We start from the raw sequence: 15,403 nt of genomic DNA on the forward strand, positions 1-15,403 counted from the left end.
TAAAGAAAACCATTGTCTTAACTAAAGAACCTTGAAGAACATTTAAGAGTATACAACATTATTATAAAACTGTAAACAATAATAAAATGTTAATGGTAATTATTGTGATACAACATATATCATCACTTGCCTATTGGCCAATGTGGTGTATGTAGACAGATCTGTACCCAATTCTTTAATAAACTACATATATGTGATTGCTTAAAAATCAAATATCAAATTCACTTTTACTTGCAGTTACAACTTTTCTTTACATGGACCATGTTTTGGGGTAAAATGTATATATATATATATATATATATATATATATATATATATATATATATATATATATATAACAGAAGACCATTTGGTGCTAAAACCTGAATCCACCTAAAGTACACCTTAATCAAACAAATAATCAGGATAAACAACTATAAGAATAAATTAGATTATCAATTGTGCAATAGACCACACACACACACACACACACCCCAAAGGCATAATAAGCTGAAGACATGAAAAAAATATACCACTCAGGTTAATCAGTCTGAAAATATATGATTTGCCATCACTCATTTTCAGAATACATAAAGATGTAAAGGAAGCTGTCAGATAGTTGCATGGCCAATTCAATTCCACTCCATTCCAGCAGATCCAGATGTTCTTATGGAGCTCAAGGCTGGAACTGAGGCTCAATCTCACTGTACTCTGGAGGTTGTGTCAGTGGTGAGTTGTTCATATTGGGATTACTGATCACAAACACACCCTGGAAAAGGAGGAATGTTCATAATTACTCTGTTACATTTCAAGAAAAACGGTTTCTTCAGTTTAGTAGAGTAAAACTCTATTTAAAACAATAAACAATAAATTTAAAACATGAGGCACTTTATTATACGGAATATATATTGATGGCTCATTAGAAAGAGTAATTACACGCTAAGACCTTTTTTTCATCAATAGGTTAAATGCATTGCTCTGTAATAATAAAACATACCAGGCTTCCTTGAAATGTGAACACATCTTTCCAAACTATAAAAATAACATATCTTTTGTGGTCAGTTCTGCCTCTGCAGTGCCCCTCTGGTCCAACTCTGCTGTAGCCGCGGATGTCACATTATGCAAAACACAAATTACTGCCCACCGGTGACACCCTACTCATGCCATGCTCATAAAAATGAAAGCATAGATCCCTGGAGGAAGGGTTCTCACACTCACGTACTGAGCTAAAAAACCTCATCACCACCTCACAAAGTTCTTATGACTTGCACATTGATAATGTCCAACGTATGAATAGGTATATATATATATATATATATATATATATATATATATATATATATATATATATATATAGCCTTTCAGATGCCTCTGCTGCTCACTGCTAATCATTTTCTGCCAATACATCAACTCTCCAGCGACTCGAGTCAGTAGCTCATATTGTTCAAGGCTCAAGATACACTGCCTGATCAGAAACACCTTCCCTCTTTGAAGATGGGGATGGTAGTGGAGAAAAATCATCAACCTTGTGAGACCTTGAAGTTGCAAAAGTGCCATTTGATTCTGTCAGTCTCCATATTTTCTGGTAGCTAACATTAGCTTTAAAAACACAGCAGCTCAGCCTGCAAAAAGTTTTTTTAATGCAAAAACTTAAAATGTACTTGTTCCATATGGAAGTAATCAACTTTTTGGAAAAAAGCTCATTCAAAGTCCTTTGACATTTTATCAACCTTATGCATAATTACGAAGTGACGGATGGATAAAGAAACTATGTCTTGATTTCTAATGGGTGAGACCAATTTTGTGGGAAATTATAACACTTTAGGCCTTCTGGAGGTCCTAAATACATCACTGGCTGAATACAAACATCAACCAGTCAATGTGCTGTTAGAGACGGAAAACAGCGACAGCAGCTCTACACCAGCCTTTCTATTGAAAGAGTCACTGCCACAACTGCCACAAGACAAACTATGGTAAGACATGGAATATCTTTCAGAAGCTTCAGATGTCTGTGATTAATCTAGAACTGTCTCTTTCAAATTTACCTTCCCACCTTAAACATATCAGCAACCACGTATAGAAAAAAAGTTATGGTCATATATTTTTGTATATATCTGAAATACTTGTCAAACACATGGCACTATAACCATATAACCAAATATATTTCAAAAATACATATATTTTACATATATGGGGGATATTTTATATGGTACATTTCTTGGTGTAGTAAGTGTGTGTAAATATGTTTATGAAATAAAATGGAAATGTAGGAAAATAGCCAGAATACTGTCTAATGCACTCTTCTGAGTGGATACCATTTAAATTGATATTTGTATTCCAGTATTAATATTAAATATTAGCAAATGGACCTTTAATATGTCAAAAATTGTGTTGTATGTATTGATACAAAGAGAAAATGCAGTTTGATGATTGTTTGATTTGAAATAAATTTTAAGTGCGTGCTCTCTTACCACATGCATACAGTGGCTAATGCAAAGTACAATGCAAAACATAGAAATCAATACCATTTAGCTACATCTCTAACCTTTGTTAGAACTACATACAAAATATATATATATAAAAGCAAACATAAATTACTGCATTTTAAAAAATAATAAATATATACTTGACATATATTTTTCATACATTGCCAACATATATTTGAGTACCAACAGATTTTCTGTTCCACCTTAAATGCTGCAGTAGATGCCAAAGTGACCAAATGGGCCCGAATGTAACTGCAGCACCATCTAAGGTGGAACAAAAAATTCATCAGCCTTGTCAGAAAGTCTTCATGCAAATCGTTGTTACCTTAGTGCTAAGAAACGACTTTATCATTGAAGTGTTTTTTTTTATGTTTTGGCCAAATTTTGACATTTTTGGCCCAGAATGAAGGTCTATCTCTAGATTTTGTGGTTCTCTCTGCATATGAGCAGTATGTTGTCCCACAATGTTGAAAGGAAACATGCATTGCTGATTTTGACTTTCAATTAACAATTGGTAGAATTTGAATTTTACAAAAAAAGCTCAAAAGCAATTTACACTTTAAAGAAGTGCCTTATGAAATCCCCTAAACACCTAATAAAGACTGTACATTTTTCTTACCTCCTCATTACTGTGAGCACTACAGGGATTACTAAGTGAAATACATGCTCCACAGGATGGAAACTGGCTGGTAGCATGAACCTATAAGACAAAAGCATGGAGATTTTCAGGGTTGTATTTTGCTGAGTTTTTCTGGATGTTGCATTTAATGAATTTATGTTGCATACCCCTGGTTCAGCACAGCAGGTAGCATCAAAGCCAAACAGTGACATGCAGATGGAGACGATGAACTGAAGCAGAGAGAAAACCAGAAGCACTCCACTGATCCCATTTGTCCGCTTCTGAAACAAAAGCCAACAATAGTAAACAGACACCAGACCCATGCACTGATGTTTTAAGAGGCAGGAGATGAAGGAAAGTTGAATTTGAACTATTTAAGTGTAAGATTGTCACGATTGGCCCCTCCCAGTCCTGTCCATGTGCGTTTGTTTTGGTATCTGTAGTCCTGCCCCTCGTTTTGTGACTCCGCCCATTGATTGTTTTCACCTGTCTCATTTTCCCTTTGTTACTTAAGCCCTGTGTTTGCACTTTGTCTTTGCTGGTCTTTGTTTGATGTCCCTCTCCTGTTTGAACCTTTGTTTGCTGTTAGATGTTTTGTTCAGTTCAAGTCAAGTCTAGTTTGTCTGTCATGTCTGTACCAAGATCTCTACGTATTGGCTCAATGACCCTGGACCGTTATGACCCCGATTCCGGATTTGCCCTCAATAAAAGTTGCTTACCTCCGCACATGCGTCCGCTACCTCGCTCCTCGTCACAACGATACAGGATAATGCAAACATTTTATTAAGATAGAAAGTGTAATCGGGTTTTAGAGCAAACCAAATGAAATGTTAGACGTCTTTACTGCCTAAACAGGGACTCGAACCCCTTTATCCAGCATACAATGCTGTCATGTTACCCACTACACTATTCAATTGCTATTAAGCCTACACACAATTTCTAAGCCACTTGTCTTCCTGTTCTCAGGGGTTGCTGGAGCCCATTCCATCCCTCATTGGTAGAAAGGCAGGAAACACTCTGGACAGGTCGCCAGTCCATCACAGAGCGAACACACACTCAAACTTAGGGGCAATTTAGCATCTCCAGTTGGCCTAACTGCATGTCTTTGGACTACGGGAGGAAACCCAAACAGTGAGAACCTACAAACTCCACACAGCAAAGACCCTGGTCCCCTGGCCAGGGCATCGAACCCAGGCCCTTCTTGCTGTGAGGTGACAGCACTGCATCACTGTGTTGCCCTGCTATGAAGCAATATATTCTAATTCTGTTGAAGAGCTCCACAGAGCCTGGCATCAATTTTTATTTTAGAATAACAAACCTGGTTTAGCATGTTTTTAGCACACAATACTGCTTACACTATTTTTGGCTGACCACATTATGGAATGTAAGGCTAAATTTCTGGTGCTGTGGTCATGTGTGCACACATTTACATTGACTGAGGTGAATTCATTGTTAAATTTAACATTGTTTAAATGAATTTTAATGTTTTGCATTTGATGTAATCAGACACAAACCATGAAGAAGTCACAGTAGTAGCTGAGTTCACAGTCATATGCCATAGTTAAGCCATTAAGCCCATATGCCAAGTCCAAGGAAAGTAGAACGGTGGCTATTCCTGCAGTTACTGCACTGACTGCATTCACTGCCAGTGAGCATTTCACCTGGGAGAACCAAAAATCATATAGCATTATATAAAGATTTCATTTGTATTTTTTTCATGGTATTTTAGATCTCTTTCAGAACCATAGTGAATGTCTTTCCTCAACAGTTTATCACGGTCTGACAGCCAAAACTACAACAGAGTTGCAGAAACACCCACATGAATTAATATCTTCAGTATGACATGCAAAGCTGCTAGTTATTGCAAACAAACTGGAAAAAAACACAATTTTGATTTATATTACAAAAAGTCTTATAAAGAACCACCTTGTCCCACTATCAAGGCAAGATGCCCACTTAAATGGGGTAGGAAGCCCTCCTGGGAAATTCTGCATAGGTTTATCATTATTTGTTTGTCTCTTCATTTCTAGTCTTTGCATTGAACAAACAAACAAACAAACAAAAAATATTAAAGAAAGTTGAACTAGTGTAAACATACCAAACAGCGGCGAAACTTATTCTGGGCAGCTACAGACAGAGCGCCGGCACTGATATACTGAAGAGGGATACAAAAAGTTGGTCAAAGTTTTTATTCTAAACATTTTAACTGAAAGAAAACTTGCCAAGACTTACGATGAAGGATCCCCAGTATCCATGCAAACTCTGAGAGAAGAACTGAGTGCCAGGGTGCTGTGATAGCACAATGGCTAACAAAAATGACATTGAACCTGTCATGATTTGCACCGTCTGTGGGGGAAAAAAAGAAACAGGACAATGACTTCTCAACCAAAACTCTTTACGTATCCAGTTCTTAAATTCAACTTGAAGCCATTGTGATCCAAGGTTTCCCCCTCACCCCACAGCTTGTGTCTAAAATCGGATCACTATCTGTCAAACCATGTTCATTTTATATGGGTGTTTCATTACTTTTTGAGACACCCTGTATATTGTGGCTATTGCACAAAAATATTTTATTTCTATTTTTCTCATTTTTCCTTTTATTTTGGATCATTTTACAGGTCTGATATATTTGTATATTTGTATAATGACCTTACTTGTGTGGAAATCCCTGTACCAGAATATTAAGTTGCTTTTATTTACTCATATTCGCAAGGTTTTCCTCTTTAACACCGCAACACTGAATTTATTTTAGATGTATAATTATTTCAAGAGGTTTTACGATATGTTAATAAGTGGACAGCCATGTGCAAAGAATATAGGAAATATCACCCCCACCCCCAGCACCATGGGCATGAGCAGTTTTTTTAAAATGATGAAACATTAACATTAACCTATCCTCTGCTTTGCAAAAGCTATCACATGCCACTGGGAAGTGCATTTTTGCTGAATGTGCACCACCAACATCAATGCAGCTTTAAGCATAATTTTGAGATAAGCTATTGTTTCATCATAACACTCAAAGTTTTGAAAATATAATACCCTAAATAGGTCAGACAGGTTTTCTCCTCTGACTGGGAAGTATGGGCTTCCAAATTAAAGTACACTTCTGCATTGTGGTGTACATCGTTCCAGCTTAAATAATTCTTTCCATTTTCACTCATATTCATCACAGTGCAAACGTTTGTTCACTAACAACATGAAAAAATAACAAGCTCACACAATTATTCCCACTAGAAGCCAAGTTTCTGTTTTAATAAAGTAGGAGAGCCAACACATATTCTTGCTGTCCGTCTCATAAATGTGGGGTTGCACACATGTACATGCACTAGTGCCCAGTGTGGAAGGTCTCAGAAGGAGGAATATCTTACCCCCAGTACTTTTGGTAGTGTGGGCCTGGCTGAGCCTGGACTGGAGTGGTCACGGCTTGTGTTTCTGGCCAGTAGTCTATTATAGAATCCTGCTCCATGCTCCGATCCACTCTGTCTTGCTCCAGCTGGAGCTGTTTGCATTGGGATCACGTGGGTCACAATGGTAAAGCCATTTTCCATGTTATTCGTTGGTATGAATGTGGTGGACATCCTTTAAAACAAACTGAGTTGTTGAGAAATTTCTCACAGGGGAAATATGTTGTATAGTGATTTTAGGCCACATGCGCTGAATTTACTTGACTCATAATAGTATGTTATTTTAAATAAATCAGTTATCACACGGTGTTGATGTAATACAGTACTGAAAAAAGGCTAAAATGTCAAGTCAAAACAGCTATTAACTACACGTTATTCATTTTTAGTCTCAGAAACATAAACTAATCAAGATGTTCCCAAGACTAACATTCACACAAACAACTACCCAAACTCACGTCAGCTGCCTTTAGATTTATTAGTTAAAATAATTAGAGAAGTAATCCACTTTCACAGGGACATAGAAAGTCAAAGGAAAATAGGTTGAGAAAAGAAACCAAACTTTTTTACCAAACCTGATAAAAAAAAAGATTAAAGGCTTAAGAGAAAATTGAAAAAAAAAGGGCCTCCTAACAAACCACCTGGAAGACTTGGTATACACCACAACTGTCTCCATCAGATAAATAGCACTTAAAACCTTAATCTTTAAGGAAAATCAAGCTACTTCAGATCTGAAAACATCCACAGGTCTTTCTGTCCGTCTTTCCACTGTGAGGCGGCAACTCAGCGCTAGGGGTCTGAAACGGTGTGTAACTGTTCAAGAAGAGCCTCACTGAGAAAAGGAAATGTACACAAAAAGGACATTTTCACTAGAAAGTGTGCGCCCATCAGATGTGCAGTTTTAGTGGCCTGCCAGGTCTTCAATGACTAACATTTAGTCTCCTCAGAAATATCTCTGAAAAATGAACAGTTTGTACTTAATGGTCACATTGCACAGAAATGAGTTACCTAAAGGATTGTCTCTGACTTTTGTACAGTATTAGTCATTTCCAATATATAGAAAAGTCTTTGTGCGGCTCTCACTTTATTATGCCTCTCTAATAACTTTGTAGTTACATGTGAACAACATGTGCAACAACAACATACAGATGTGTGGTTGGTTAGTGTAGTGGTTAACACCTCTGCCTTCCACGCTGTAGACTGGGGTTCAATCCCCACCTGGGTCAGCCCCCTACACTATACCAATAAGAGTTCTTGGGCAAGACTCCCAACCCCGCCTTTGCCTACCTGTGTAAAATGATCAAATTGTAAGTCGCTCTGGATAAGAGCATCAGCCAAATGCCGTAAATGTAAGATGGACTACAGAAGTACACCTTATGTAATTAAATGTGTTTCAACTTCTGTTTTGCCTTATGTAATTACACAAGTGTATCCTAATAGTTGTAACTGCCTATTCTTTCTCATGTAATTACACAAGGTTTATAACAAAAATTTAACTACCTTTGTAATCAGAGTGGAACAGCAGTTTTTTTTTCAGACATCTTTTCCAGCAGTGAAAGAAAGTATGTAATAACTTATATTAAGACATTACTTACACTGTATCTGCCAGGTTTCCTAACATTTACCTAGCTTTTATGCTGTAACATTGTGTCCAGTTTCTGCTTTAGACCATTCTGTAATGTGACAGTACAGCAGATGTATTGCATCGTAAAATGTAACTTATGACATTAATTAAATGTGTTGCATTAAATCCAAAGCAATGTCTCTATTGCCCCTCTGTTATTACACAGTACCTACATAACAACTACTAACTGTCCACTTATTTCAAAGTGTAACTTTAACACTGCACTACAGGCAAGTTCCTGTGTGGAAGATACACTTGTGTAATTACATAGAGGCAAAACTGAAGTTGATACACATGTGTTTTTACATAGGCTGCACTTCTGAAAACCATCTGTAACATTGCCTAAATCAGCAGTTACAGTGTTGTTGCATAGGTTATTCATGTGTAACTGCACAGTTACTAACGATACTCAATATAAAGCGGGACATCTGTGAAAAATTGTCCACTAGAATGTCATTATTGCCTGTTAGATATGTTTATTGAAATGTTTTCTCTGCAGAGAATTTGTTAACTTGTTTTCGCTTAGAAAACCAACAGAACACTTCATTTGACTGGGTGTGTTCAGACTTTGCAATCTTTGGGCTAGAACAGTTTCTTAGTTGTATGTTTTCTTTTACAAAATATACTAACAAAGTATAGCTTAGTAAGAGAAGTATATCCATTAAAAACTCCTTAGTTATTACTCCGCTTAGTTATAGTGTTTTTACCTGATGTTTTTCTCGTCTCTGCTGTGTTGTTGCTGTGTTCTTCCTCCTCCTCAATGCTCAGTTACATCAGTCCATTTGAAATCCAGGAAGTTTCATGTATTTTTATGACCTTTGGAACACTATAAAATACAACAGATGTTAAAGCAAGGCAATGTCTGTGGTGGGGTTTTCAAAGCAAGTACCAAAGTCCTGTTTAGCCCTGTAAAAGGGGTGTAACCTAAATAGTAAAATGCAAAACTAAGTTTTGTCAATAAACTTATAAATGTTTAAAGGTTAGTAGAATACAATAAGAAGTAGTGTAATTTGGTTCCCGGGATCTCAGGAACAGCTAAGAGGCAACTAGTTTAATTTAATGGAGCAATATATGATTCTGGAGAACAATTATTGATGTGAACGCAACAGTGAAACAAACACACCCCTTGCTTAGTGCTCCTTCAGCAACTGCGCCCCCGCATTTATGGACGCACATTGTTGAGGCCAACATGCCTTTTTAGATCTTTGTGGCTAAAAAAACCTTTGCAACACACAAATACCCTGATATAACATTCGGGTGAGCAACTGTTTGGCAAGTAATGTTACTAGTGTTAGCTAGTGGGTTAGCAGACTGTCACTACAGTTGTTATGATGCTAACCAGCTGCTATCACAAACATTCACAAACAAGACAAAACAGCACTGACCAATTGATTATGTGAAACAGCAGAAATGAGGTAATGCAACCAACCCGTCAAGCAGGAGCGACTTCCTCATCCCTTTTCAGGCATTCCAACTCTCAATGAAGCTGAAGCTTCAATGCAGCTTGTTTTTCATCAGATTGTTCTTCAAATGTTCTCATTCCAACTTAAAAAGTGCCCTAATATTGTGGGCGGGCACTGTTTGGGGAGGGCAAAACAAAACAAGGGGGAGGCCATGTTCACAGGGTAACAAGAGATTGGATTATTTGAGGAAAGCTTAAAGAGTTAGGCTAACTCATCAAATTACAATGGATTGTTTTTATTTGTATATTTGCATTTCTGGCTTGATCAAGAGACGCTTGGACAAGGCATTGAGAGCTCAATGTTAAATATGGTCGTCGGTCAGCCCTAGTCACTAAAGTGGAGCTCTCTGCAACCCTCAGGTAGACGTGGCCTAACAGATGACCATTTCATTATGTAGATGCTGTTTTTGCATAATTCAGGCATTGGCCTTTGTGATTAAGACTAATAATAATTGGCTGCACAGGTTGTATTTATTTTCACTTCAAAAATCAACAAAATATGTAATTTGGCCGAGAGTGCGGAAACTTTTACATAGAACTGTAGGAAATCTGGAAAATATTTTTACTGAGTGGATGCAGTAGAGCCAACAACACCACCTGTACATATAGAGACCTGATGCACTCTTGCAGTTGGGTTTAGTTCTGTGTCAGTGGCATTGGGAGTGTTTGGGAGATGTCAGTCAAGAGTATTCATTATAATATTAGGCCGCACCCATTTTTACTCTATTTCTATCATGCTTTTTCAGTCCAATTTTGATGGATAATTTAACATTTATAAATTATAATTACAATATCACGCAGATGTTTACATGTTAATTTACTTCATTATGAAGCCCTATTACATGAGCAGAAACAGCTGTGTCAGCTTGGGGAAAAGGCAGAACTCTGCAGTATCATGGTCTTGCCAGGGAGGAGTTTTTGTTGAACGTGTGGCTACTCCCCTGTTGCATGACGTTATCCATACGAGACGTCCATGAGCAGGCAAAAAAAACTGGACTAGACTGGACCGTGTTACAGTAATGTAGGTTAACAGCCTTTTATCTCACTTCATTTGTATATTGATCATCTCCATGGTGATATATGACTAAAGGGGTTGGCCTGCATGCCGTGTTTCTATCACTGAACAGTTATTAATATGCTAAAAACTGGAATGTTTTGTTTTACTAAGGTTTATTATTCAGTAACTATAGGGACTTCATTGCAAATTGGCTGAGCTATTCTTAGGTGTGTAATAGAAATTTGGGCCCTGGTGATTCAAGGGGTTCAAGTTATATTTATAGTGTAAGCTGTCAAATGAAAAACACTTTATATTTGGAGCTTATACACTTAAAAATAGCTCTTTAGGGTTTATTTAATAAAGAAAATGGTTCTATAAAGAACCATGAATGCTCTGCATCTCTGCTCTGTGCTCTGTTCCTCAGGCCGACAGGTGTCCTATAGCTGGTTCTATGTAGAACCGTTGTGAAAAGCGTTCTATATAACATCAAAAAGGGTCTTCTGTTGTCACTAGCTCAACACTGAAACAAAAGAAGAACCTCTTTTGGTGCTATATAGAACCCTTTTCAAAAAGAAACTCTGAAAACCATAATTTTAGAGCATATTTGCTCATCTTTACTCAGGGTGGAGATGACACAACACTGTCAACTACTGGCTGGATTGAGTAGAACATCCCCTCCTTCATGAAGAGCCTGGCTTCACACTTGCCACAGACACTGCATTAGCTGGTTGAGTTACTTTGAGAGTCATATTGTTTTAATGCTCTACAGGGTAATTAATTCCTTTGAATCAATTTTAGTAGGAACTATAGGCCGCATGCAGCAGTGACACCAAGCATCCAGTCATAGTTTTTATTACTGCATTGGAAGAATCCGCTGTGTAAGCTCTCCTGAATAAAGTACCTATACCTTTTTTTAGTATTTATTTTTTTTGATTGCATACATGATGCATTTCTTATTACCTTATTACCGTGTAAAGGTCTTTCCCATTGAAATGTGTCAACACAATTAAACAAGGCTGTATGCCAGCCCTCCTGACTGAAATTTCACACATTCCACCAGCGTCACATTTTTGTGACCTTGCTTTTTATAATGAATTTAAAAATTTTATAATGCTTTGAACCTGTTTAACCTTTCAAGCTATATTTTACCCTGTGTCAGTTTGTGCCCCCCTCTCGCCTACTTCAGTAGTTTTTATGAGCTGCTATTTTAGGTATTTATACTTGTGTTGCAGTCGATATTTCACTGATGTAAGAATATTCCCTGCAGTGATCCCATAATCATGCATTTATATATATATATATATATATATATATATATATATATACGCGGAAGGCACCCTGGACAAGTGCAAATTCATACACTTAATATCTTATTTGCTTCTCCTTTGATTTTGTCAGGAACCGATTAAGCTCATTTCAAAGCTATCAGACTGGCAGCAAGAAATAGACTGACCAACATAACACATTTCCACAGTTGTGCTGTAGCCACTAAAAAGCTACAAATATAGAGAAAGGCTAGTGCAAAATCAGTCATTTCAGCTCACAATGATCCCCCAAAAAGTCCAGGCAACCCTGGAGTGACTGGTTGACTTAAATAAAGTATATGTGAAGAATGGAAGTTCAAACAGCAGTCAAATGATAACTTGCAATGAGCTAATTCATAATACAGAGCTGTGGAACTGCCTCCTGCCTTCAATAACGCTGCTGAAATACGTGGAGGGTAAACGTTTCATTTCCGTTTTTATCAGCATGAAGGAGGTGAAGTATCGTGAAGTATAAAACAATCTCAGGGAATTATTTAACATTAATGTCATGAAACCTATTCATCTCTGCTCTGCTTTACTGACCATGAAAGGTAAAGATTTGAGCACAGCGCCCTCATGCTGCCTCTGAAAATACTGCAATTGAGGGATTTACAGTCAACTCATACAGCAGAATACATCTACAATAAATGAGCACAGTTCACAGAAATAACCATCTGCAAGAAATGGAAATAAAGCATCTTATAAACACATTCCTAGCGAGGTACTGATGGAGAGTGCTCAGAAACTCCAGCGATGTATTATCAGAATGTCTTATCATTGTTTTCTCCTATCAGATCAATGAAAAAATATCTGCACTGTCCAGAAAAAAAGGCATCTCTATTTTCTCAGCACTGTATTTTTACTCATCATGTAAACACAGCAACTGTCCTTTACATTGTATACATATTTCCTGGTTGAATGGACCAACTAAAAAATACTTGAAATTGAATTTTTTTACATTTACCTGCCTTAACTTTAAGACTATTTTTAACCTTCTCCTGATTTTGGAGATACCTGTGAAGATATGTTAATTTAAAAGGTATCAATGTATTTCAGATGAGATTAAATAAAGAAAAAAAAACAGAATGGTGAAAGACTAAGTACAATAATATATAAAAAAAGGGAAATAACAAAAGGGCAGAAAAAAAGAAAAACACAGCGCAAATGCCACGGCGATGGTTCACCAACTGCTGCTCCTGAGAAAAGAGAAGAAAGTGTACCTGAGACATACAGCACTTGGAAATACTGCACAAATGACTGTGATGTATGTGTATGTGAGTGTGTGTGTTTGTGAGTGTAGTACAGTATAAATTTGTCACAAGATGCACTCAATATCGAGGGCAGAAAGCTGCGACAACATCCCCCCAGAGGCCAGAGGAAGGCAGAGAAAGACCAGGGAATCCCGCCCGCCGCGGCCCCCCCAGGAGCAGTGGAGACCCTGAGCCGTATCTCCCAGTGACCCCTGCATGCCCACCCCAGCGGAAGGGAGAGGGGGACTCCGGACAGCACCCCCCCCAGCCATGGAGCGCAGGTCCAGGGGAACCAGAGGAACCAGAGCCGCCCCCAGGATGCCCCTCCCCATCACGAGGCAGCAGCAAAGACCCAGCGCCTCATACGCCCGAGAGCCACCCACCACCCATCAGGGCCCCATCCCCGCCGAGGGGCCCTGAGCCGCCCCGGAGCCCAACCACCCAGGGGAGCGGGCCAACCGTCACGCCGGAGTACCAGGCCCTGAAGCCCCAAGGCGCCCCCCATCTGGGGGGGAAGTAGCAACCACAGGGGAGCAGCCGGGAGAGGACCGGGGACAACAATCCCCCGACCCAGAACCAGCTGTCCTCACATACACTCAACCTCATGTATACACCTACATACCTTCACTCCCTTATATTCCTCCACCCCTATATATACACCTACGCACACATACCTCCACACCTATATACATTCCTACATACATACATACACCCACATATATACATACACATCACCCCAATATGTACAAACACCCACCCATATATACACCCCCCCATCCCCCTAGATGAGGTGGGGGCGAATGGAAAGGCCAGCCAGTAACAGTTTGTATATGGATGCATACATGGGACGAACGTGCACACATGCGGGAGGGCGCACACACGGGAGGAACATGCACGACTGCACACGAGTCTGAGGGCGCACGTCAGGGAAGAACTGACGCCCACACCCACCCAACCATACAATGCCACATGACCGGCACCGCCGTACAGGCCACCCTCCGCGGCGGGGGCGGCGGGGGCCCGGGCAGCAACCCCAGGACGCCAGGAATGCCCCTGGCCCAGCCCCTGTTCCGGCGTTCAACACCCCGCCCCGGTAGGGAGCAGGAAACGGGTGAGGGATGACCTTCCCACCCTTCCACCTCCAGTGAAGTGTTGAGTGCAGGAGTTGGTGTATATGAATGTGGGGTAGTGTGTGATACTATGGTGTAGTTAAAATTGGGGGGACAGGTGTGTGGGCAAACATGGGCTAAGCACCGGGCCACTGGTCTGCAGTGTCCATCTACACCGTCCCCTCAAAAGCCCTGAATGTCTAAAGTGCAGTAAAAACTGAGGGACAGACAGTCGTCAGGAGACGAGTGAGGCCATGACAGCGGGTTGACCTCATTGACCCCCGGCAACATGCCTGCCCCCAAGATCCTAAATGTATGAGTACTGTGTGTGTTTGTTTGGGTGGGGGAGTAATGTATGTATGTGTGTGTGTGTGTGTCTGGGGGTGGATGGAGGGGGGGGTATGTAGGTCCAGAGGCAATGATCCTCTGGAAGAGGAGAGCCAGCTGACTAGCTGGCTCATGAGGCTCCGCGTTTCACTGTCCCCCCGCTCGAGGCAGGATGAGGTCGGCCCGGGGAGGTCACGGAGACACCCTATGCCGCCACCCCGCCCAAGCCCCCACCTCCCCTACCGCAGAGAGCAGCCCGCCCAGCAACACCAACCACACAGCACCACATGCCCATGCGAACGCGGGCGTCCACACATCCCCCCCCCCCCCCCCGCACACACCCCCGGACCCACACACAGCCCCCCCCTGCACACACACACCCCCACACATACACACACCCGTCCCACATATACATCTACCCTCATGTGTACCCACACATTCACTTAGACATATATGTACACCTAGACACATTCATCCTCTATATACGCCCACACATCCACCTGCTCTCATATATACACCTACACATAGACCCCCACACCTATATACACCTGTACCGAACCATTCCAGTCAAACAACAGTCAAACAACAACAGACATCAACGAGACAGAAGACAAGCTGGCCTGAGTCAGGAACCCATTGCCCCCAGTCCACCCTACACCCCCCCCACTGGTCACCGCCCCACCCCCGCCACTCAGGCACCCCAGAACCCCAAGGCACAGACCCGACGCCCCGACGCAAGGTCAACCCGCCCCACCCGGTGGTGCACCCGCAGCGGCGCAAGCCATCCCCGCACGGGCAGGGACCCAGCATGGGGTCGGGCGGCTCCAAGGCATCGGGCCCCGGGT

General features: G+C 40.5%; 1 protein-coding gene across 1 annotated transcript in view; it reads right to left on the minus strand.

Moving 5' to 3' along the window:
* Positions 1 to 15: 15 nt before the first annotated feature.
* Positions 16 to 15,403, minus strand: part of LOC119262917 — a 32,091-nt gene continuing 16,703 nt past the window's right edge. The window contains exons 9-16 of the mRNA XM_037536339.1: positions 13,506 to 13,627; positions 6,453 to 6,663; positions 5,317 to 5,430; positions 5,183 to 5,239; positions 4,599 to 4,745; positions 3,252 to 3,365; positions 3,085 to 3,165; positions 16 to 748 (exon numbers count right to left, since the gene is read on the minus strand). Coding sequence (XP_037392236.1) covers positions 656 to 748; positions 3,085 to 3,165; positions 3,252 to 3,365; positions 4,599 to 4,745; positions 5,183 to 5,239; positions 5,317 to 5,430; positions 6,453 to 6,663; positions 13,506 to 13,627 — 939 coding nt within the window. The 3' untranslated portion in view covers positions 16 to 655. The remainder of the gene's footprint in view (positions 749 to 3,084; positions 3,166 to 3,251; positions 3,366 to 4,598; positions 4,746 to 5,182; positions 5,240 to 5,316; positions 5,431 to 6,452; positions 6,664 to 13,505; positions 13,628 to 15,403) is intronic.

This window comes from Pygocentrus nattereri, chromosome 30 (assembly GCF_015220715.1).
Source record: "Pygocentrus nattereri isolate fPygNat1 chromosome 30, fPygNat1.pri, whole genome shotgun sequence".
NCBI classification, from domain to species: Eukaryota; Metazoa; Chordata; class Actinopteri; order Characiformes; family Serrasalmidae; genus Pygocentrus; species Pygocentrus nattereri.